The 25,027-nt window shown below is 37.6% G+C and overlaps 1 protein-coding gene across 6 annotated transcripts in view; it reads left to right on the top strand.

Moving 5' to 3' along the window:
* The window catches only part of NSD1 (nuclear receptor binding SET domain protein 1), a 164,196-nt gene that overhangs the window by 75,813 nt on the left and 63,356 nt on the right, over nucleotides 1–25,027 (top strand). For all 6 annotated transcript variants that reach the window (XM_046667133.1, XM_046667136.1, XM_046667132.1 and 3 more), the window contains 3 exons: nucleotides 3,734–3,869; nucleotides 15,774–15,946; nucleotides 17,920–20,491. In XM_046667133.1, coding sequence (XP_046523089.1) covers nucleotides 3,734–3,869; nucleotides 15,774–15,946; nucleotides 17,920–20,491 — 2,881 coding nt within the window. The remainder of the gene's footprint in view (nucleotides 1–3,733; nucleotides 3,870–15,773; nucleotides 15,947–17,919; nucleotides 20,492–25,027) is intronic.

Genomic DNA, 25,027 nt, shown 5'->3' with positions numbered 1-25,027 from the left:
GGTATTGAGGGGTATATCTTTTGGGCGAGCACAGGTCAACCTATAGTGTATCTAAAAAGACCATATAAAGATATTAGGAAAAGCCGTTCTGAAATATGAATATCCTGCCAGTCCAAGCTCAGATGATGTTTCTTCTCTATAGTCGTTAGTCGTCCCTGATACTCTCCAAGTGTCTTGGTATCAGGAATTCATCTGCGTCTTTTTATCTCCTGTTGAGCTTCGTATGTAGATGTTCAGTGAGTTTGTGTGCAGTTGAATTATGTGTTTAACAAGGAGTTATTTGTGAGTCTGTCTTTCCAAGGTGAAATTTTCTTTCTTTCTTTTTTTCTTAAAGATTTTACTTTTCCTTTTTCTCACCAAAGCCCCCCGGCACATAGTTGTGTATTTTTTAGTTGTGGGTCCTTCCAGTTGTGGCGTGTGGGATGCTGCCTCGGCATGGCCTGATGAGTCATTCCATGTCCGCACCCAGGATTTGAACCAGGGAAACCCTGGGCCGCCAGAAGCAGAGTGGGCGAACTTAACCACTTGGCCACTGGGCTGGCCCCCAAGGTGAAATTTTTAAGCTCTTCTGAAGAGAAGATATTCCTTTTTTTTCCCCCCCTTGTTCTTAATGTCTCTGTTTTCATGTTGGAGGCCTCTTTGGTCTGGAATTCTTGCCTGTGTCTAACTTTTTATGTATTAATGTCAATTGGATTTGGATGTTGTCCATTAATAATAGTATTAACTATATGTATTTGTGTAGACATTTTTTCCAGTGGGTTTGCATTTTTTTTTCTCCTTTATCTTCCCAAACTCCCCCTGTACACAGTTGTATATGTTAGTTGCAGGTCCTTCTAGTGGTGGGATGTGGGACGCCGCCTCAATGTGGCCTGACGAGCAGTGCCATGTCCGCACCCAGGATCCGAACTCTGGGCCGCCGCAGCGGAGAGCACGAACTTAACCACTCGGCCACGGAGCCACCCCGATGCATATATTGTTTTATTTGGTCATCATGGTAAATCAATCAGGATAGTAAAGAGAAAATAAATGTTTCAGGTTTTTTTCTTTTTATTGTCAGTACAGTGTCAGCATAGTTTCTAAATGGTTGGTATATTGCATGTGAGGCTGTGTATTACATTTTCAACATCCCATGACTTCATCAACACTTTGCATATTTCGTTGAGTTATCAGCATAATTCGTTTAATAGGTCTCTTGTTGGATGTTAACTTACTGTTGTTATAAATAACTACTTGAAATATCTTTCTGCAATTCTTTTACTTATTTGAATTATTTCCTATGGGTTAAAATAGTAGGAGTGGAATTAATTTTTATCTTCATTTTGATGGTTCGTGGTACAGCAGGTGTTTCTTTCCTGATTTTATAGCTTAGGAAACTGAGGCTGAATTAACTGACTTGTTTAAGAAGACACAATTTGTGATGGAGTCAGAAGACGTAACTCATTACTGCTTTATGTGGCTCTGTGATTCTGGCTTTACCTGGTATCACTCATGTTCTTTCTCGGCTGTCTGTTGAAGGCATATGTTTTATGGCTATATTTCCTGATAATACAATATAATCACTTTGTTCTAGTAATATGAGGGAAAGACATAACCAACATCATATCATAGATTGTGACTGAATTTGTCATAAAACGTATAATAATCATGGAGTTTCATTGTTATTGGATGATTAGGTAGCAGTTGAGAGTTTGGGCTCTGGAATTGGACTGCCTGGAGTTGAATCTTGGTTGTGCCACTTACTAAATAACTATATGACCATAGGTATATGGTAAAATAGGAGTTATAATATAGTATCTACCTTAAGAGAATTAAAGAAAGAACAGTGCCTGGCACATAGCAAACATGAAGTAAATATTAGTTACTATGTTTGAAGTGATTTAGGACTTGAATAAACAAGCCAATTCCAAATTTAGCAATGACTGCCAAATAAAGTAAGTTGTCACAAATCAAATTATATCAGAAATTTATGGCAACCTACTCAAATTGTAGTTTTCAGTAAACAGGCAAATAAAAGATTTGTTTTCTCATCCTGTCTTGGTATCTTGGTTTTAAAGTTTCAAAGGCAACTCACTTTGAAGTCATGTTTTTTTTTTAATGATAACTTACAAAACTGGTAACAGGCAAAAATGGCCCTTTGGGGCTTTTTTTTTTTTTTTTGTAAATATGATTTCTGTCTCATTTCCTAGTAACTCTATACAGTATTTCCAATAAGGGCTTCTATGAGATTTAACTTACTTCTCTCTGAAAGTAGAGTCTTAAAGTTGAATAGTAACATATAAATCTTTGAATTAAGCCCAATGTTTTGATATCTTTGAGCTAGGGTATTATTCATCATTTATTTGAATAATTTCCATCAATTTATTTAGCATACTCTTTATTGAACACTTAATCTGTGCCAGGTGGATGATGTTTTAGGCATTAAGGAGGGAAGATTGAGGGGGCCGGCCCTGTGACCGAGTGGTTTAGTTCACACGCTCTGCTGCGGTGGCCAAGGGTTTCCCCAGTTTGAATCCTGGGCACAGACCTGGCACTGTTCATTAGGCCATGCTGAGGTGGCATCCCACATGCCACAACTAGAAGTACCCACAACTAAGAATATATAGCTATGCACTGGGGGGCTTTGGGGAGAAAAGGGAAAAAAAAAAAAGGAAGATTGAGTCTGAGGGAGGAACTCACCAAAACCTCTTTCAAGACATGGCACTTAGAAAATCATAGTATTTATGTCCCCTTGAAGTGAGTGGAAGAGGTTCTTGGTCCAGGTGCTCTAGGTGCGTCTTTTGGCTACCCAGAAATATCTCAACACACTTGTACCTCCTTTGTTTGGCACCAGGTAGAAAGCTCAGTCCTACTAAACAGAATGCTGACTACTTCTCAAGGCCTTTCTGTTTATGGACTGTTAAAGGCATGAACGTGAGTTTAGAGCTGAAATGGAGGCATTTGGATTGCAGATCAATTAGGCATATTGTTTTTGGAGAAAAGATGCAGCGAGGGTCTCTGCATTGGACAAGTCCAAGGAGCTTGATTCATAGTGTATTCTGCATGAGTAATATTTCTTGGAGTTGTGCAGTGCACTGTTCTGCATGCAGCCTCTCTTAGATGTTCTGGAAAAAAATTCCAGATCAGTTGTGTTGACTTTGCTAGAGTCTAGCCTGTAGCTTTCAGGATTATTTCATTAGAGCCATTATTCTTATTTAATTCATTGGAATGTGTTTGAGAAGGATGTAGAATATCACATGCAGAAGGGACCACAGTCCCCCTCTCCCCCTGAGTTTTATTGAGATATAATTGACGTATAACTTTGTATTGGGACCACAGTCTCTTGACATTGTTCAAAATTCTTTTTATAACCCATTCCACCTCAGTCCCCCTGCTGGCCCCATGTTGTGATGCAGGGACTAGGGCAAAGACAGCTTTTCCTTGAGATGATTCTGTTTATCTATTATTTCAGTTTTCAGCTTTTTATAAATCAAAATAGCTAATTTCCCCCCCGAGAATGTAGATAGACTATTTATATAAAACAACTATAAATTGAGTGCTAATGTTGTATAAAGGGCTATGTTATGAACAGTTAAGACAAAGTAATTTAGTTGTACTTACTTTTGTAATTGTTGTTGGAGTGTTTTCAATCCAGAATTCTTTAGGCATTGCTTTCTCAGAGGGCTAGTAGGAAGATGATATACTGTTTAAAAAGGTTTTGATTCTTATTGATGCCCAATGTTTTGTCTGTCTAAAGTGTCAACCCAAGAAAAAGTCTACGCCGCTGAAGTACAAAGTTGGAGATCTCATCTGGGCAAAATTCAAGAGACGCCCATGGTGGCCCTGCAGGATTTGTTCTGATCCATTGATTAACACACATTCAAAAATGAAAGGTAATGCTTGAAGTTGATTATATATATGATAAAATAGAGTATGGAATTATAAACTTGCACTTGCCTTTAGTATAATCCAATTTTTGTTAATAATCCATTTTTACCTTTGAGCATTTCATGAACGAATTGTTAATGTATCTTGCCTTTGTGGGTTTTTTTGAGTTTTGTTTTATTTTACTCAGTGATTTAAAAATTCTCAATTATTCTATCTATAGATGCCGGGAAAATGTTAGGCTTATTACCTAAAGTTTACATTGTCCAGAATCACTTGTTTTATTTATGTTTTTCTACTTCAATCTTCAGGTTTCTATTGTTTCTGTTAGTTTTAAAGTTGAAGCAACTATAAAGAATGCTTGTACATTATTTTGAATTTTAAAATCTTGATTTAGAGTATTCCCTTTAATCATTGCAGTTTGTTTCTTATTGGGTTGTTCTGTTTGAATCTTGGGTATCTTACCTTTAAAATGCTGTAAGGTGAGTGTTGAAAGTTGATCTAGAACTACCTTTTTTCTGTTAAGATGTTTTGTGATTTTATTATAGTTTTGATATATGTATTTTAGTTTTTGAATAGGTCATATATTCACAAGACTCAAAAAAATGAGCTTGTTTTCTCCTTTGCTCAGACCTGCCCCATTCCTTACCCTTCCTTTTAAAGAGTAACCAATTGTTTTTAATGTTTCTTTCTAGAATTTCTATATGTAAACCCAACTATATATTCTCATTTCCTTCCTCCTTTTTAACACAAAAGTAGCATATTGTATATATGTTCTACAGCTTGCTTTTTTTCACTTCTTGGAGATTTCCCCATGTTAGTGCGTTGAAAAAACTTCCTCATTTTTTCTTTTCTTTTTTTTTTTTTTTTTGACAGTTGCATAGTTTTCCACTTTTTGAATATGCTCTACTTTGTATAACCATTCCCCTGTTGATGGACATTTAGGTGGTTTCTAATCTTGTGAAGACTGTACATACATATCTACATGTGTATGTACGTGCATACATGTGTTTATGTGCGCACAATGCTGTAAACAGTAACTGTGTGTCTTTCACATGTACTTGTCTGTTTTTCTGTAGGTTCATTTACCAAAAGTGGGATTGCTGGATTTGATTTTTTATTTTGAATATTGAGGTACCCAAAGACCTTTATAGCTCACTGTTTGTTTGTTTTTTTTTAAAGAGTTTTTATGTTTTTGCTTTTTTCTCTCAAAGCCCTCTGGTAGATAGTTGTGTATTTTTTAGTTGTGGGTCCTTCTAGTTGTGGCATGTGGGATGCTGCCTCAGCATGGCCTGATGAGCAGTGCCATGTCCGTGCCCAGGATTCGAACTGGTGAAAGCCTGGGCTGCCGAAGCAGAGCGCGCACACTTAACCACTCAGCCACAGGGCCAGCCCCTATAGCTCACTGTTTTAAAAAAATGATATCTTAGGTCTGGCCGGATAGTGTAGTGGTTAAGTTCATATGCTCCACTTCGCAGGTTCGGATCCTGGATACAGACCTAGCACCACTTGCCAAGCCACGCTATGGTTGTGTCCCAGATAAAGCAGAGGAAGATTGGCACAGATGTTAGTTAGCTCAGTGGCAGTCTTCCTCAAGCAAAAAGAGGAAGGTTGGCAACAGATGTTAGCTCAGGGCCAATCTTCCTCACAAAATAAAAAAAATAGATATCTTACCCTTTGTAGCCTTTTTGGACATTTAAATTCTGCTGGTAGGAAATTCTTTTAGTCCTCCCCCTCTATCCTTCTGGCTAGTTTTTTACTCATTGTACTGTTTTTTATGCATACTCATTGGATCCATGACATTTATTTGGCAAATATTCAGTACGTTGTATGGATATTGTGCTAGGTATTGGAATATAGTAATGGGCAAAACATCAGTCCTGCTTGCCTTTGTGTATAATTAGAGTACAGTTAAAGAGACAACCCACCAGCAAATAATCAGACAAATAGATAATTACTGATTTGAGAAGCGTGTCCAAGGAAAAATATTGGTGTACAGTCAGTGATACAGCACCGGTCCCTAACCTGGACTTTTGGTGTGGGGGTATTCAGGGCCACTTGTACTACTAAAGTTATCTTTGGTCTAAGACTTGAGAGGATGAGTAGGAATTAACTTGGGGGAAAAAAAGGTAGCTAGTTCCAGGCACAGAAAATAGGATATACTCTGGCTCTGAGAGGTCTGCAGCCCATAGATTGATGGAAGGTGGCATAATATGAGGCTGGGAAGGAGGCAGGAGTCAGATCACTCAGTGTCTTGTAGACTTCATGTAAAATCTTGTATTTTATCCTCAGAACCAAGGGATACCATTAAAGGGCTATGAGTATAGGATGATGTGATCTGATCAGTGTTTTTTAAAGTTCAGTATGACTGCAATGTGAAAATGGATTGCAGGGAGGCACAAGTAAGTAAGAGGAGATATTAAAGGGTGGTTGCAGTGATTATTATGGTGAGATGAAAGTGGTGAATAGACAATAAAGAACGACTTACAAGACAAAATTTATGTGATTTAGTAATGGATAGATAATGGAGATTGAATTCCTGAGGTTTCTAGCTCCCAGGTTTCTATATCTCAGTATGGGTCCCAAGTTTTTAGCTTTACCAGTGCATAAATAGTGTTGCCATTTACTGTGAGCACTAGAACATCTATAACTCTGAGTTGACATCTGCTTGTTGATATTAATTGAAGCCATGGGCAGGGCATGCATGAGATGGCCTTTGGACAAAAATAATAGAGTGAGAAAAAGGGTGACTTTGAGGAAGCCAACATTTGAGGTCTATATGGAGGAGACTGAGTTTGCGAAAGAGATGGGTAAGAATCAGATAAGAGATGGAAGAGGAAAACCAGGAGAATGTGGTATTGGTGACTAGAGTGTTTTAAGAAAGAAAGTGTCACTGATTTGGTTGAACGTTGTCTAGAGAGCAAATAAAATATTCATTAAGTGTAAGGAGCTGGAGGTCATTGGTAATCTTTTATGGTGGTATGATTGTGGCTGAAGTTGGATCAGACTGGTTTGAGGAAATGGAGTCAAAGGCAGACAAGTGGGGATGCTACAGCTAGAGAGATGTATGAGGTCCAGAGGAGTTTTCAAAATGGAGATGATCATGTAGTTAGTGCTGATGAGAAGAGTTCTGGAGATAGGGAGATGCTGAAGACAGGAGTAAGAAGGGATCAAAGATGGGATCATAACATAGGATTTCTGAGAAGGGAAGAGATGGATAGGATTCATATCACAGTAAGGAATTTGCCTTGATGGGAGGAGGAGCAGCATTCTTCTAGTGTTATTAGGGGTGGGTGAGGGTGCTGTGTTTGGAGGTTTGATATGTGGTATACTTGAGGATTCCTATCTAGCCTGTTTCTCTGAGTCAAGAATGGGGTTATACCAGAGAGCAAGTGCCATTACTGGCAGGAAGACAACATGTTTTTTTCCGGCTAAAAAAGGTTAAAACTCTTAAAATTGAAGAGAGCTTCCCAGAAAGGCTAAATTTATATAGCTTCCTATTGGAGAAATGATAAAATATGTTAAAACGGATTTATTTAACCTTACAGCTAGTTATGTCATATTACTTACTTTTTCTATTCTCTCTTTGTATTTTTCATTTTTGTCTTTTCTCTATAGTTTATGGCAAACTGTAGTCAGCCTAGTTCTGGAAAGCTTAATTAAATGCTTTTAGTAGTTAACTCTCCATTTTTCTTTGAGTGTGCTCCCTTTTCTGTTCATCTTTTTCATAGCACATACCTGGTGGAATCACCACCAGTCTTGCAATGGCATTGCCTAGTAGTAGGAAATTTTGGATGGACTGCTATCAAACTAATCTTGTTTCCCACCTCACTGAAACTGTGACCACTATTGATGTCTGACTCTTTTGTAGCAGTATAACTTCCCCCTCCAACTTCTTATTTTGAAAGTTTCAAACCTGTAGACAAATTGAAGAGTAGTACAGTAAACACCACATACACTTTACAGAGATTCAACAGATATTACTTTGTACCAATTATTAGTTGATGTCAGTGTAAAAATAAAAAATTGTAGTGCAGTGTTCATATTTTTGTGATCATTCATGTTTATTGTTTTCTTAGCAAAGCCAAGTATTTCAAATGATGTTACAAAACTCACATTTTTATGAAATCATTTTTAGTCATTATTTACTTTATCATATGTACTGCATATAATTTAAAAAGTCAAATGGTTAATTCTACAAGCACCATTAGGAAAACAGTCTGCTGTGGCTACACCCCTCCCTTTAAGTACCTTCAACTCTTTTAGCTGGATCGTTTGATATTTACTTCTGTATCTCAGAATTCTGTCCTTCTGGACTATTTTTTACTTCTCATTATAGAAGTTGTAGATTAGTCAGTTTTCATCCTTGCATTGGGCCCCACCTCTTAGCCTATCTCTGGCATCCTCCCGTCTTCCCTATTATATTGTAATTTTGGTTAGGAATTCACTGTGTACATTGTTATCTTTTCAGCTTAGCCAGGCAGTGTCCTGTGCTTACTTTGTTCTCACAACCTCTTGTTTTTCCTGCAGTTATCTTTGTGTGTGTGTGTTTTGGTGAGGGAGAGGGTTCTTAGTATTCTGTGTATTTATTACTAATTCATAGTAAAAATCTCCTCCTAGTTTTTATTTTCTCCCCATGATCTGATACATCGATAATTTGTCATTTTCATCATCTTGAGGAAATCTCATTTAGAACCTTATATATTCCTTCAGTCTACACTAGTTACCTTTTTCGTGTGGTGAACAGCTGTCATCTTGAGAATTCCCTTCAACTCTCCCTTGTGTTGAATTCCATGTCTTCCTTGTTTTTGGTTTACTCACTCATTTTAAATGTATAACAAGTTCTTTAATAGTTTCCTGAGAAAGGGGGTATGGGACATAAATTTTTTGAGACCTTGCATTATCTGAACATATTTTTATTCTTTTCCTACACTTGTTTTAATAATTTGGCTAGTATGAAATACTAGGCTGAAAATAATTTTTGCTCATAATTTGGAAGGCATTTCTCCATTGTCTTCTAGCTTCCACCGTTGCTATTAAATCTGAGATGATTTTGATTTCTGAGATTTTGTATGTGACTTTTGTCCCTCTCTCTCTGAAAGCTTGTAGATTCTTCTCTTTGTTCCTGTAGTTCACAAGGCTATACCTTACTGTGAGTCTGTTGTGTTTTTTTTTTTTGTATTATTGAGTTAATGATAGGTTACAATCTTGTGTAATTTCACTTGTACATTAATGTTTGTCATTCGTGTTTACCTTACTGTGAGTCTGTTTTCATTCCTTGTAGTGGGTACTTGGCTCTCTTGTCTCAACTTACAAGACAAAATTTATGTGATTTGGTAATGGATAGATAATGGAGATTGAAGTCCTGAGGTTTCTAGCTCCCAGGTTTCTGTATCTCAGTATGGGTCCCAAGTTTTTAGCTTTACCAGTGCATAAATAGTTGCCATTTACTGTGAGCACTAGAACATCTTGTTAGTTTTTTTAGTTCTGGGGCATTTTCTTGAATTATTTCTTTGATTATTTCCTTCTCTTTGTTTATTCTCTCTTCCTATAGCTCTTATTCAGATGTTGACTTTCCTACCCTGGACTTCATAATTTTTTCATCTTTTTTGTTACATTTTTGTTGTTCTGCTCTACTTTATAGGGAGTTCCCTCAACCTATGTCTTCAGATCCTTTTTTGTTTTACATTTCTGCTCCTGTTTTTAATTTTCAAGAATTCCTTTTTATTTTCTATATCTTATTTCATGAGTGCAATATCCTTTTTATTTCTGAGGATATTAATAGTAGCTTTTGTGAAATTTTCTCCTCTGTACAGTCTGTTTGTTTCAAGTTCCTTTTTTTTTCACTGTTTGTGCCTTTCTTCTCTGTGTTTTATGTTTGAGACTTTTCTCAGATCTGTGTTCAAGAGTGAAGACTAAAGAGCACATGGGCACTTCTGAAGGTGTGGAGCTCCTCAACCTTTAATTTTCTTGTAGGATGACTCACCTCCCACTCCAAATTCCTTGTCAGTAGCTTTTCCATTTTTTTCCTGGCTTGGTGAGACTCCCCAGAGAAGACTCCTTAGTCTCCTTCTTAGAGAATAAGAATCTGGCTTCTTGTGTTCTGGGAGCTCAGTGGGATGACGACTGGGTGGTTTTAACATTCAGTTCACTCCCTCTCTCTATTTTTGGTATAGTTACACTCCTAGACTGTACCTGGTGTTGCTCAGTCTAGAGACCCTCTGTTTCACCCCATCTGGTGGAAAAACCTCTAGTCTTCTCCTGAGGGAAGGAAAGAGGCAATGATCCAGTGGTTGGAGTGGAGGAGGAAATGTAGGTATCCAAGGCTGCCTGACAGCTTTCAACTAATCCTCTGTATTTTGTCCTCCCAAACTCCAGAGGTACAAGTTGTTGCCAGTTCCTGGGCCTTTTGAGCGCATGCTGTGTAGATGCAGTTGGTTCTTGGCTTTGCTCACTGATGGCCTAGGATTTGGTGCTCTTGGATCTATTAAGTTAGTTACCATAATACTCATCCATGTGCTTTCCAGCTTCCAACACTGTGTAGCATACCTTCATAGCTATGTAATTACACTCAGCTGTCCTTTCTTGTTCTCCCTGCCCCAATGGGCTTATCTTTTGACAATCTCTTTACTGTAACTTTAGTGGAGATTAGAAGGGAGAGTGAATTTAGAAGTGTTTATTCAGTTCTTCATCTTGACCTGGAAATATTATAACTTCATCTTGGAACAGACTTTGAGCCAGTCTTGTTTTTAGACCTTTCTGTGCTTCTGAGGTACCCTTTGCAAAGTAATCTGGGGGTAAATCAGATTGCTTGCTAGTTTTTCTCAAGGGTGGCCCATTCACCTCTCTTTGGTTTAAGTCTTCTCACCATCTGACTTTCAACTTTTGCAAATTTTTATTGTTTTTTCCCCTGTACCTTTTTCCTTTGTATTTGTTCCTTTTAGAAACTGGTCTTTTAGTGGGATTTCAGAAGGAAGCAAAACTAAATTTGCCTATTCAGTCTGCATTGTTTTCCTTTAAATATTTCCACTTTTAGTGTTATTTAATAATAGTTTTTAAAAGGATTCTTCTTTTTTTTTGAAGATTTTATTTTTTCCTTTTCTCCCCAAAGCCCGCTAGTACATAGTTGTATATTTTTAGTTGTGAGTCCTTCTAGTTGTGGCATGTGGGATGCTGCCTGAGCATGGCTTGATGAGCGGTGCTATGTCTGCACCCAGGATCCGAACCGGCAAAACCCTGGGCCTCCAAAGCAGAGCTCATGAACTTAACCACTGGCCATGGGGCCGGCCCCTAAAAGGATCCTTCTTAACTTGTTTTACTAGAGCAAAGAATTAGTGTGGCTCTTAATAGTACTGAAAGAAACTAATATTTGAATAAACCTATTGTCCTAAAAACCCTACCTATGACTCTGTCTTCCTGTGACAGCTTTCACCTTCTCTCATAATCATGCTTGCAGGAATCATCGACTTTCTCCACTTCCAGGTGTGCCAGCCATTTCTGAATGCACTGAAATCTCCCATTCACTCTATTTCCCTAAGCTTGTTTAAAACTTACCTAATTCTTTTCCTTCTCAAACCAGTACTTTCTTTCTCATTTCCTGCTTTAGTGACTAGATCACTACCATTTAGTCACCCAAACCAAATACCTAGGAGTGATCCTTTTCTTCTTGTGCCCTATGCCATCAAGTTCTTTTTTCTTTTTCAAATGGTTTTATTAAGATATAATTCATGGGCCAGCCTGGTGGCGCAGTGTTTAAGTGTGCACGTTCCAGTTTGGCGGCCTGGGGTTCACCGGTTTGGATCCCGGGTATGGACATGGCACTGCTTGGCACGCCATGCTGTGGTAGGCGTCCCACATATAAAGTGGAGGAAGATGGGCATGGATGTTAGGTCAGAGCCAGTCTTCCTCAGCAAAAAGAGGAGGATTGGCAGCAGTTAGCTCAGGGCTAATCTTCCTCAAAAAAATATATATATATATAATTCACATAACATACAATTCACCCCTTTAATATGTACAATTCAGTGGTTTTTGGTTTATTCACAAAGTTGTGTAACCAACACCACAGTCACTTTTAGGACATTTTCCTCATCCCAAAAAGAAACTCTATACTCTCTGGCTACCCTCCCCCTAGTCTTCTCACTCCTTCCTACCGCTTTGTCTTAAGCAATCAGTAATCTACTGTCTGTCTCTATAGATTTGCCTCTTCTGGACATTTCGTGTACATGGAATCATATAATAGGTGTTCCTTTGTGACTACTTCTTTCACTTAGCTTAATGTTTTCAAGGTCTGTCTATGTATCACTACTTCATTCCTTTTTATGATGTGAATAATATTCCACTGTATGGATAAGACAACATTTTATTTGTGAATTCATCAGTCATTGGACATTGGATTGATGAATGATAGCCAACTTTTGGCTATTATGAATAGTGCTGCTATGAATATTTGTATGTAAGTTTTTGTGTGGACATATGTTTTCGTATTTTTATGTATATAGCCAGGAGTAGAATTGCTGGCTCAAATGGTAACTCTCTTTAGCTTTTTGAGGTACTGCCAGAGTGTTTTGAAAAGCTGCTGTACCCTTTTACAGTCTCACCAGGAGTGGATGAGAGTTAATTTCTCCATATCCTCACTAACACTTGTTATTTGACTTCTTTTTATTGTGGTAAAACATACGTAACAAATTTATCATTTTATCCATTTTTAAGTGTACAGTTTAGTGGTATTAAGTACATTCACATTGTTGTGCTTGCTGGTATTACCACTATCCATCTCTAGAACTTTTTCATATTCCTAAACTGAAACTCTGTACCCATTGAACAATAACCTCCAGCCCCTGGTAACCACTATTCTGCTTTCTTTCTCCATGAATTTGACTATTCTAGGTACCTCATATAAGTAGAGTCAAATAATCTGTGTCCATTTGTGTCTAGCTTATTTCATTGAGCGTAATATCTTTAAGGTTAATCCATGTTGTATTATGTGTCAGTATTTCATTCATTTTTAAGGCTCAGCAATATTCTATTGTATGTAATACCACATTTTGTTCACGCATTCATCCTTCAGTGGACTGTTGGGCTGTTTCCACCTCTTGGCTATTGTGAATAATGCTGCTATGAATATGAACATTGGTGATCAAATGTCTTTTCTGCCTGACTTTTTATTATATGTCACGGCCTTTTGATTTGTCTTTTTGAAAACATCTTTCAAATTTTGTTCTTTTAATTCCCATTGCTACTCCCTTAGTTTAGGTTCTAGTCATCTCACATGTACACAATTTTGGTATCTGTGGTCTAGCGAATTTCCTCTCTGTTTCCTCTTAAATGTGTTATTCAGAGGTTGAGGAAATTTATCTTTCTAAGATGCAGAACCGAGCCCATGGTTCCATAGTTTAAATGAGGTTCCTCATTGCCAACAGGATAATTGTCAAGCTCTTGACATGTAATCCAAGCTCTTTCAGCTCTGGCCACTGCTTACCTGCTTAGTTTCCCTTTCCTTTCACGTTATGATTTAGTGTTCTGAACTGCTTGTAGTTCGCAGCTGTTGTGTTTGTTTTATTCATTCATGCCTTTGAGAGTTCTGGACCCTCATACTGGAGTTCTTCCCTTGTAAAACTGTTTACCTTTAAAAAATTCTGCTCAGGTGTCCCATTTATCCTCCAATTAATGATTGCCACTTTTTAGTGTTATTTTTAAAAAGTGAATGTTCATATTATTGCAGTTATCTTGCCCTTTTAGCATAATGTATTTATATATCTGTTACCAGGTGGTGAGTTCTTTTCTGTCCTCTGTATAGTGCTGATACATCATAAGTGGTCAGTCTGTATTAGTTGAAGTTATTCATTTATGGGAGAATGATTTACTTCTCAGATTGACTTTAAGAACCTCTATATAGGTACATAGATATTTTACCAGTTTTAATCCCCTTTTGTAGGTTGTTTCTATTGAAGGATTTAATATAATAGGTAGAGAGACTCAGGAGTTCAGTTTTTTCACAGAAATTGTTTTTAGAATAAACTAAAAAACAAAAAATTTAACCAGGTTGTAATTTTATTATTAAGCTATATTTTGTAGCAAAACAACCATTTCAACTAAAGTTTATGAGAACTCATAGGTACTTTTCATTCTTTGGTTGTATAGTTTTGAAATTAGCATTTATAAAGAAGCTGCCATTGAAATATAGTTGACATTTTGGCTACTCTTCCAATTTCTGCAGAGACAAGAGTTTTGAAAGTAGTCACAGCTCCTTGTACTTGTTCTAAAGTTCAGTTTATAAATCTCTCCTCTTCTTTCTTTTTCTTCTTTGTTTTTTTTTCTTTTCTTTCTTCATTCTGAAGGAAGTAGGCTGTGTTTTTCTTCAGAGAGATGTTTGGATTCCTTTTTGTGTTTTGAAACAGGATATGGCTGTTGTAAGGGAATTAGATGTGAGTTAAAGTAATTTTTCTTTTTTTAAGATTGGCGACAATTGTCAGCTCAGGTGCCAATCTTCCTTTTTTCCCTTCCTGCTTTTTCTCCCCAAATACCCCCAGTACGTAGTTGTACATTTCAGTTCTGGGTCCTTCTAGTTGTGGCGTGTGGGACGCCACCTCAGCGTGGCCTGATGAGTGGTACCATGTCTGCGCCCAGGATACAAACCAGTGAAACCCTGGGCCGCTGAAGCAGAACATGTGAACTTAACCACTTGGCCATGGGGCTGACCCAAAGTAAATTTTTATATCAGATGATTGATTTCCTTTTCTAAAAAGACACAAATCATTAAACCTTGTGTAGCCCTAACTATATTTCTTTTGTGACATTTTTTACTAGTATGAAAAATGCTAAGTGTATGGAATGTATATAGATAAATTTCATTATAATCTTTTCTGGATGAGATTGAGTTCTTTTTGGTAGTTGTTTGCAGAGAACTTCGGACACCCAAGAAACTGTTGAATAACTGGATTGTTTTTGTTTTTGTTTTTGTTGCTGTTGGGATTCCCTTTTTCTTCTTCTTCTTCTTTTTTTTTTCTTTTTGGTGCTTCTATTTTTATTTATTTATTTACCTGTTTTTTTGCTGAGGAAGATTTGCCCTGACCTAACATCTCTGCCAGTCTTCCTCTATTTTGTATGTGGGTCACTGCCATAGCATGGCCGCTGACAAGAGGTGTAGGTCCATGCCCAGGAACTGAACCTGGGCTGCTGAAGTGGAGGCTGCTGAACTTAACCACTAGTCCACGGGGCCAACCCTCTTTTTTGGTTTCTGTATTTTGAAATGTGATGTTCCAGTTTCTCTTCAAAGCCAATGTTTCACTCTGAACTTTCCCTCTCTGAAGTCATTGGACTTACTGTGTGTAAAATGGGGATCATACTACTTTTTTCTTAATGAGTTGGTTATTACAAAGAATCCTCACAATGCACCTCGTGCACTGCCTGGCCTAGAGTAGCTACTCCAAAAATATTAGCACATCATGCATGGCGTGGGTTTGAAGCATTTCTTCCTCATTCTACTTTAGCATCATGTTTGTTTGGTGGTTACTTCTCGTTGATTATTGTATTTGTGGTGCTGCAGATTATTATATGCCTTTTGTATTTTCTGGTAATATAGAGTGATGGTAAATGGAACTTAGTTGGTTGATATTAATTTGTTCTGTGATTAGCTTATCAACCTCTAATTGGTTTGGAATATATAGCATATCAACAGACCAAACCATTGAGTTCTTTCATAAACTCTTAAGTATTTTCTTGCCACATGAATTGAATGTTTGAAAATTTTCTTTCTATCTGACCTAAGGGTTTCTTATTCTCCAGATTTTTTTAGCTTGATTTTTTTTTTCTTTTGTAAATAGAGGCTTTTTGGCAAAAGTGGTGCGGCTGTTCTTTTGATGATGAACAGTCATCCTTGTACAGTAATGACACTGGTTCTTATCCTTATGTAGTTTCCAACCGGAGGCCCTATCGACAGTACTACGTGGAGGCTTTCGGAGACCCTTCTGAGAGAGCCTGGGTGGCTGGAAAAGCAATCGTCATGTTTGAAGGCAGACATCAATTTGAAGAACTACCTGTCCTTAGGAGAAGAGGGAAGCAGAAAGAAAAAGGATACAGGCATAAGGTAAAAAACAATCAAACAAAAAACCAAATACCTCTCAAGTTATCTTCTTAGGTGTGGACAGGAAGGAAGGAAGAAGTATTATATTTTTGAAATATAAGCTATTTGCTTTGGTAGTAGAATATTTGTGAGAAAATAGGTAGAAAGCAAGGTTTTTTGCACGGATGAGATGGGCTAGCCTTCTAAATATTTATACTGAACTTTTTGAGAAATGATTTCAGCTAACTTTGCCATGTCACTTAGATGTGACACTACAAAATGGCATTACCAATCTTCTCTGTTTGTATCTTATGTAAGAAGAAAATGATCATCAAAATGAAATATTCTACTTCTTACTTTCTGGATTATTTCTCTTAAAAATGAGAAAGATAAGCCTTTAAACATTTTTGTTTTGTTTGTTGTTTTGGTTCTTGTATGTGGTTGTTAATGCTTAAGCTTGCAGTTTTAAACCTGGTTATGTTTTAATCAAAAGAACATTATGTTTTTGTTTTGTTTGCTTGATGTTTTGTGTTGAAGTTGGCCAAGTAAAATTTTGGCTTATTTCTTTTATTATTATTTTATAGTCAGTTGTAGAAGGAGAAATAGTTCCTCTTAGATTGGTATTTTGTACTTCTCTGTGTATAAATACTTTTAGACTATTTTATAAAAATCACAATCACGATAATGTAATGTCAGTATGCAGTCCCTGCTAGTTTTAACTTGAGTTCTCTGAGGTTTAGCGTTTTTATCACTAAAACTAGTGTAGTAGTATGTACCTTATAGAACTGTTGTGAAGATTAGAAATAATTATAAATGTTTAATGTCATAAAGTTGATGCTCCAAAACCACTAGTATGTGCTGTTGTTAGCGTGAAGGAGGCTAACTGCATCTTTTCTACTAGTTGGGTGGTTGGTGGCGGGGAAGTGTCAGTTTTTGTGTCAAGCCTTTAGCTATATAGATTAACCCTCCTTTTCAGAGGAGTTCGCTAGGATTTTCAGGTTTTGGAAAATTGATTTACTCTGGTCTCAGTCATGAGAATTAGTTGGGGGGAGGGTGTGTGTCTATAAAATAAACCAAATGATTGGTTTATTGCTTTATAAGAGGAAGCTACCATCTAGTGACCTGAATTTTTACGGGCTCAGCAGAACATCCCTTTCACAAGTATTAAAGTATTTGTGAACACTAACTGATAGTTAGAACCTTGACTAATATCTATTGTATGAAGGCAAGGAGGGAAATAAGAGTCTTGTAAATTAGGTATCTTTCATAGAACCTCAATGTCTTCATGCTGTGAGGAATCAAGGAAAGAGCCTATGTAATTTGTTATACCCAGGGTGTTTTGGTGTCTCTGTACTCCGTGATTAAGCCCAGAAGATTACTTGGTTATAAGGTTGTAATCCAGATTGTCTGTAACATATATAGAAGAATCTTGACTAGCCAAATGCCTAGTGATAACCAGAGGTTCAAGTTTCAGGTCTCCTCGGGCAGATCGGACTCACTCATTTCGCCTGTCCTCACTTTTCCGTATTCATCTTCTTTAGCCGTTTGCTTTCTCTTTTATGCAACTGAACAAGTGCTTGGCCTTCATAAGTCAGGAAGAAAATATACCCTTATTCTAAGGTGTAGAGGAGTAAGTAGGAAGGGTCTCGTTATTCCTTGATTTAGTAATGTAATGTTGATTAGTAGTGTTGTGTTGTAGTCTAAGTTATGGTCCATAACTTAGTGCTTATAAAGACAAGAAGAATGGAGAGTTTATGGGATCAATCTTTCCTCTAATGATAGATCTTAGTGGTAGAAATGGTGTTGAGGAATCCCCATTAGTTAGGTTCTCGGTGAGCTGTGGGTGCTAACTACCTGGCCAGCCCCATAAGGGGGCCTTGAAGAAGTGCAGCAAGGCCTGGAAAAACTTCTGATTTGAGAGATATTCAGTGGTCATCTCCCTGTTTTCCCTCTTATTTCTTTGATACATGATAATCTTTTTCTCCTTTAAATTTAAGGTTCCTCAGAAAATTTTGAGTAAATGGGAAGCCAGTGTTGGTCTTGCTGAACAGTATGATGTTCCCAAAGGGTCGAAGAACCGAAAGTGTGTCACCAGTTCAATCAAGTTGGACAGTGAGGAAGATATGCCATTTGAGGATTGTACAAATGATCCTGAATCAGAACATGACCTGTTGCTTAATGGCTGCTTGAAATCTCTGGCTTTTGACTCAGAACATTCTGGAGATGAGAAGGAAAAGCCTTGTGCTAAGTCTCGAGCCAGAAAGAGCTCTGATAATCCAAAAAGGACTAGTGTGAAAAAGGGCCACATGCAATTTGAAGCACATAAGGAAGAACGGAGGGGAAAGATTCCAGAGAACCTTGGCCTCAACTTTATTTCTGGGGATGTGTCTGATAAGCAGGCCTCGAATGAGCTTTCCCGAATAGCAAACAGCCTCACAGGGTCCAGCACTGCCCCGGGAAGTTTCCTGTTTTCTTCTTGTGCGAAAAACACTGCAAAGAAAGAATTTGAGACTTCAAATTGTGACTCTTTACTGGGCTTGTCTGAGGGTGCCTTGATCTCTAAACGTTCTGGGGAGAAGAAGAAACTCCAACGAGGTCTGGTATGTAGTTCAAAAGTGCAGCTCTGCTATATTGGAGCAGGTGATGAAGAAAAGCGAAGTGATTCTATTAGTATCTGTACCACTTCTGATGATGGAAGCAGTGACCTGGATCCCATAGATCACAGTTCAGAGTCTGATAACAGTGTCCTTGAAATTACTGATGCTTTTGATAGAACAGAGAACATGTTATCTGTGCAGAAAGATGAAAAGATAAAGTACTCTAGGTATCCTGCCACAAACACTAAGGTAAAAGCAAAGCAGAAGTCCCTCATTACTAACTCACATACAGACCACTTCACAGATTGTACCAAGACAGCAGAGCCTGGAACTGAGACATCTCAGGTTAATCTCTCTGATCTTAAAGTGTCCACTCTTGTCCGCAAAACCCAATCAGATTTTAGAAATGATAGTCTCTCTCCAAAATTTAACACACCATCAAGCATTTCCACTGAGAACTCACTAATGAAGGGGGGTGCTACAAATCAAACTCTCTTACATTCAAAAAGCAAACCCCCCAAGATCCGAAGTATAAAGTGCAAACATAAAGAAAATCCAGTTGTTTTAGAACCTCTAATTACAAATGAGGACTGCAGTTTGAAATGCTGTTCTTCTGATATCAAAGGCTCTCCTTTGACTAGCATTTCCAAAAGCGGGAAAGTGGATGGACTAAAACTACTGAGCAACATGCATGAGAAAACCAGGGATTCAAGTGACATAGAAACGGCAGTGGTGAAACATGTTCTGTCAGAGTTGAAGGAACTCTCTTATAGATCCCTAAGTGAAGATGTCAGTGACTCTGGAACATCAAAGCCATCAAAACCATTACTTTTTTCTTCTGCCCCTGGTCAGAATCATATACCTATTGAACCAGACTACAAATTTAGTACGTTATTAATGATGTTGAAAGATATGCATGATAGTAAGACCAAGGAGCAACGGTTGATGACTGCTCAAAACTTGGTCTCCTATCGGAGTCCTGGTGTTGGGGATTGTTCTACCAGTAGTCCTGTAGGGGCTTCTAAGGTCTTGGTTTCAGGAGGCCCTACTCAGAATTTAGAAAAAAATGAAGATGGCACTCAGGACCCAATCCGTCCTAGCCCTAGTGGGGGTGACTCTGCACTGTCTGGGGAGTTGTCTGCCTCCCTGCCTGGCTTAATGTCTGACAGAAGAGACCTCCCTGCTTCTGGCAAAAGTCGTTCAAACTGTGTTACTAGGCGCAACTGCGGGCGATCGAAGCCATCAGCCAAATTGCGAGATGGTTTTTCAGCCCAGATGGGAAAGAACACAGTGAACCGTAAAGCCTTAAAGACAGAGCGCAAAAGAAAATTGAACCGGCTTCCAGCTGTGACTCTTGAGGCTGCACTGCAGGGAGACAGAGAGAGTGGGGGTTCAGAGAAAGGCTCCTCAAGGGGTGGGGCAGAAGACCCTGGTAAAGAAGAACCCCTTCAATTAATGGGCCATTTAACAAATGAAGATGGTGCCCATTTTTCTGATGTTCGTTTTGATAACAAAGTCAACCAATCTGACCCTGATAAAATTCCTGAAAAAGGCTCCTCTTTTGAAAACAGAAAAGGCCCAGAGCTAGATTCTGAAATGAACAGTGAGAATGATGAACCCAATGGTATAAATCAAGTGGTGCCTAAAAAGCGGTGGCAGCGTTTAAACCAAAGGCGCACTAAACCTCGTAAGCGCACTAATAGATTTAGAGAGAAAGAAAATTCTGAGGGTGCCTTTGGGGTCTTGCTTCCTGCTGACCCTGTAAAGAAGAGGGATGAGTTCCCAGAGCACAGACCGCCTCCTTCGACGAACACACTAGAGGATGCACTGACAGATCCAAGTCATGACGGCCGCTTAGATTCAATTGGGCCATGCTTGAATGTTTGTGATAAATCCAATGCCAGCATTGTGGGGATGGAAAAGGAGCCAGGAATTCCCAGTTTGACTCCTCAGCCTGAGCTCCCCGAACCAGGTAAGGACTCTTGACTGATAGAAAGCGATCAGAGGAAGTGATGATAATTATGCCCTTCTGAAGTTGGTCTGTTTTTAATGGGAGGACTAAGCGTAAATTGAGAAGGAAGGATTATTACTTGAAGTGAAGAAGGGGCTTTTTGTAGAAGGGTCTGAATTTTGAGGACCAGGTTTCCAATATTTTCAGAAATTGTTTTACCAGAAGCTTTTTTTTTTTTTTTTTTAATAAGCCTCAAGAATATTTTGTTTCTGATCCCCATTTCCTACCTTTTAAAATCTATGAACTTTTTGGGACTCAGTCTGGTACTGTAGGTAATTGAGAGGCTCTGAGCCTAAGATTTAAATCCAGTCATTAGTGCATAGAAAGCAACTAGATTTTATTGAATGTTAAGCTGCCTTTGACCACAACTTAAGGAAGGTCCACCTGTTATGTATACAAAAGGGCCATGCTTTTGAAAGACCGAAAACGTCCTGTAGTACTTGTTTGAAGGCCTGAGATGTCTTATATCCCTTCTGGAATGAAGTTTGAGGATAAATTTTAAAAACCCTGAAGTACCAGGGTATCCTACCTTAGAAGCAGAAGGAAAACAACACAAGTCTTTCAAGATAACTATACAGTGCAGTTATTGCGGATAAAACTGACTGTCCTTAAAAATAAGATTTCTCAAAGTTGTTTACCACAGTAGATTCTGTTTTCTAAGAGCTTTATTGAGATGTAATTCACATACAATAAAGTTCAGCTTTTTAAAGTTTATACTTCAGTGGTTTTAGTATATTCACAGACTTGTGCAACCAGCAACATGATTAATTTTGGAACATTTGTATCACCTTGGAAAGAAACCTTGTACCCTTTATCAATCTCCATTTCTCCTCAATCTATAGATTTGCCTATTCTGTACATTTCATATAAATGGAATCATCAATATGTGGTACTTTGTCTTTGGTTCTTTTACTTAGCATGTATCAATGCTTTATTTTTATTGTGCTAAAAACGTGTAAATTTACCCTCTGAACAAGTTTAAAGTGTATATTACAGTATTAACTGTATGCACATTGTTGTATAACAGGTTCTAGAACTTTTCCATCTTGCATGTCTGAAACACTATACCCAGTGAACAACAGCTCCCCGTTTCCTTCTTCCCTCAGGCCCTGGCAACCCCCATTCCTCTTTCTGTTTTTCTGAGTTTGATTACTTTAGAGACGTCATATAAATGAAATCATGCAGTATTTGTCTTTTTGTGATTAGATTATTTCACTTAGCATAATGTCCTCAAGGTGCATCCATGCCCTTGCATATGACAGGATTTCCCTCTTTTTTGAAACTGAGTAATAGTCTATTTTGTGTACATATCACATTTTTTTAATCCATTCCTCTCTTAATGGACATTCAGGATCAGACATTTAGGTTGTTTCCATATCTTGACTCTTGTGAATAGTGCTGCATTGAACATGAGTGTGCAAATTATCTTTTTGCGATTGTGTTTTCAGTTCTTATATGCACCCAGAAGTGGGATTGCTAGATCATATGATAATTCTATTTTTAATTTTTTGAGGAACCTCCAAGCTGTTTTCTGTAGTGGCTGCTCCACTTTAGAACTAGGGTTCTAATTTCTCCACATCCTCACCAACATTTACTTTTATTTTATTTTAGTTTTTTAAGATTGGCACCTGCGCTAACATCTGTTGCCAATCTTTTTTTTTTTTTCTTCTCCCCAAAGCCCCCTGTACTAGTTGTATATTGTAGTTGTGAGTGCCTCTGGTTGTGCTATATGGGATGCCGCCTCAACATGACCTGATGAGTGGTGCCATGTCCGTGCCCAGGAGCCGAACTGACAAAAACCCTGGGCAGCCGAAGCGGAGCGCGCGAACTTAACTACTCAGCCACGGGGCTGGGCCCTGTGTTTTCACTCTTTTAATTGTTTCCTTTGCTGTGCAAAAATTTTTAAGTTTGTTGTAGTCCAGTTTGTTTATTTATGCTTTTGGTGTCATGTCAAAGAAATCATTGTTCATTCCAAAGTCAAACCTTTTCTCTTATGTTTTCTTCTAGAGTTTTATAGGGGCTGGCCAGGTGGCACAGCAGTTAAGTTTGCACGTTCCGCTTTGGCGGCTTGGGGTTCGCTGGTTCGGATCCCGGGTGTGGACCTGGCACCGCTTAGCAAGCCATGTTGTGGCAGGCGTCCCACATATAAATTAGAAGATGGGCACGGATGTTAGGTCAGGGCCAGTCTTCCTCAGCAAAAAGAGGAATCTTCCTCAAAAGAAAAAAAAAGAGTTTTATAGTTTCATGTCTTAGATTTAGGTGTTTGATCCATTTTGAGTTACTTTTTGTATATGGTGTAAGATAAGGGTCCATCTTCATTCTTTTGCATGTGGATATCTACTTTTCTCAGCACCATTTATTGAAGAGACTATCCTTTCTCCATTGTGTAGTCCCAGCACCTTTTGTCAAAGATAATGTAACCATACATGCAAGAGTTTATTTCTGGGCTCTCTGTGCTGTTCTATTCATCTGTATGTCTGTCTTTATGGCAATATATTATTTTGATTACTGTAGTTTTGTAATATGTTTTGAAAACAGAATGTGTTAGATCTTCATCCTTGTTCTTCTTTATCAAGGTTGTTTTGGCTATTTGGGGTCCTTTTTAGATGCCATGTGAATTTTAGGATGGTTTTTTTTCTATTTCAGTAAAAAATGCCATTGGGATTTTTTGATACGGATTGCAGTGAATCTGAAGATCGCTTTTGGGTAGTATAGACATTTTGACAATATTAAGTCTTTCAATCCATAAACATGGGTTATCTTTCCATTTATTTGTGTCATTAATTTCTTTCAGCAATGTTTTGTAGTTTTCAGTGCACAGCTCTTTCACAGTCTTGGTTAAGTTTGTTCCTAAGTATTTTATCGTTTTTTTAATATTATTATAATAGGATTGTTTTCTCAGTTTCCTTTTTGAATTGTTCATTATTAGTGTATAAAAATGTGTATTAGTATGTATATAAAATATAAAATAAGTAATACATAAATATATATTTTTATATTTATATAGTTTTATTTTATTATATAAATTATATAATATATAAATTATAGAAAAATATGAATTATAGAAAAATTATAGAGAAATATTTTACATTACATTATATATTTACATTACATTATATACATTGTATATTACATACATTATATACAAATGTATATTAGCGTATCAAAATGCAACTGATGTTTGAGTGTTGACTTTTGTATCCTGCAACTTTACTGAATTTGTTTATTAGTTCTTATAGTTTTTTTGTGGAATCTTTAGGGTTTTCTACATATAAGATGATGTCATCTTCTTTTTTTGTTTTTAAAGATTTTATTTTTCCTTCTTCTCCCCAAAGCCCCCTGGTACATAGTTGTATATTCTTAGTTGTGGGTCCTTCTAGTTGTGGCATGTGGGATGCCGCCTCAGCATGGCTTGATGAGCGGTGCTATGTCCGCGCCCAGGACCCTGGGCCGCCAAAGCAGCGCACACGAACCCAACCACTGGGCCACGGGACAAGGCCCAGATTATGTCATCTTTGAACAGATCATTTTACTTTATTCTTTCCAATTTGGATGCCTTTTATTTCTAGTTATTGCCTAGGAGCTCTGTTTTGGACTGCCAGTACTGTGTTAAATAAAAGTGGCAAGAGTGAATATTCTAGCCTTGTTCCAGATCTAAGAGAAAAAGCTTTCTGTGTTTCACCATAGAATATCATGTTAGCTGTGGGATTTTCATATATGACCTTTATTATGTTTAGATAATTTTCTTCTATTCCTAGTTTGTGGAGTGTTTTTATCAGGAAAAAGTATTTAATTTTGTCTACCTTTTTCTGCATTAGTTGAGATGATCATGTGATTTTCTTCATTCTGTTAATATGTTGTATTAGGTTTGTTGACTTTTGTATGTTGAACCATCTTTCCATCACAGGGATGAATCCCATTTAGTCATGGTGTATAATCCTCTTAATGTGCTGTTGTTGAATTCAGCTTGCTAATATTTGTTGAGGATTTTTGCATCAATATCCATAAGGGATATTGGTCTGTTTTTTGTATGTGTGTATTTGTCTGGCTTTCGTATCAGAGTAATGCTCACATCATAAAATAAGTTGGGAAATGTTCCCTCCTTTTCAGTTTTTTTGGGAAGAATTTGAGAAGGTTTGGCATTAATTTTTTTTTTCTTTTTTTGAATTCTTGATAGATTTCTTCAGCAAAGCCCTTTGGTCCTGGGCTTTTCTTTCTTGGGGGATTTTTATGACCCCTTACTAGTTCCGATTTTCTTCATGATTCAGTCTTGGTGGATTGTTTGTTTCTAGAAATTGATCCATTTCTTTTAGGTTAGTTTGTTGGTGTATAATTCTTCATGATAGTCTCTTAGAATTCTCTTTGTCTTTGTGGCATCAGTTGAAATGTCTCCTCTTTAATTTCTGGTTTAGTTTGTGTCTTCTCTTTTTTTTTCTTAGTTAGTCTATCTAAGGTCTTACCAATTTTGTTGATCTTTTCAGAAAATCAGCTCTTAGT

This window comes from Equus quagga, chromosome 7, assembly GCF_021613505.1.
Source record: "Equus quagga isolate Etosha38 chromosome 7, UCLA_HA_Equagga_1.0, whole genome shotgun sequence".
NCBI lineage: Eukaryota > Metazoa > Chordata > Mammalia > Perissodactyla > Equidae > Equus > Equus quagga.
Note: the sequence above shows the minus strand (reverse complement) of the source record. Positions and strands in the feature narration are given on the sequence as shown.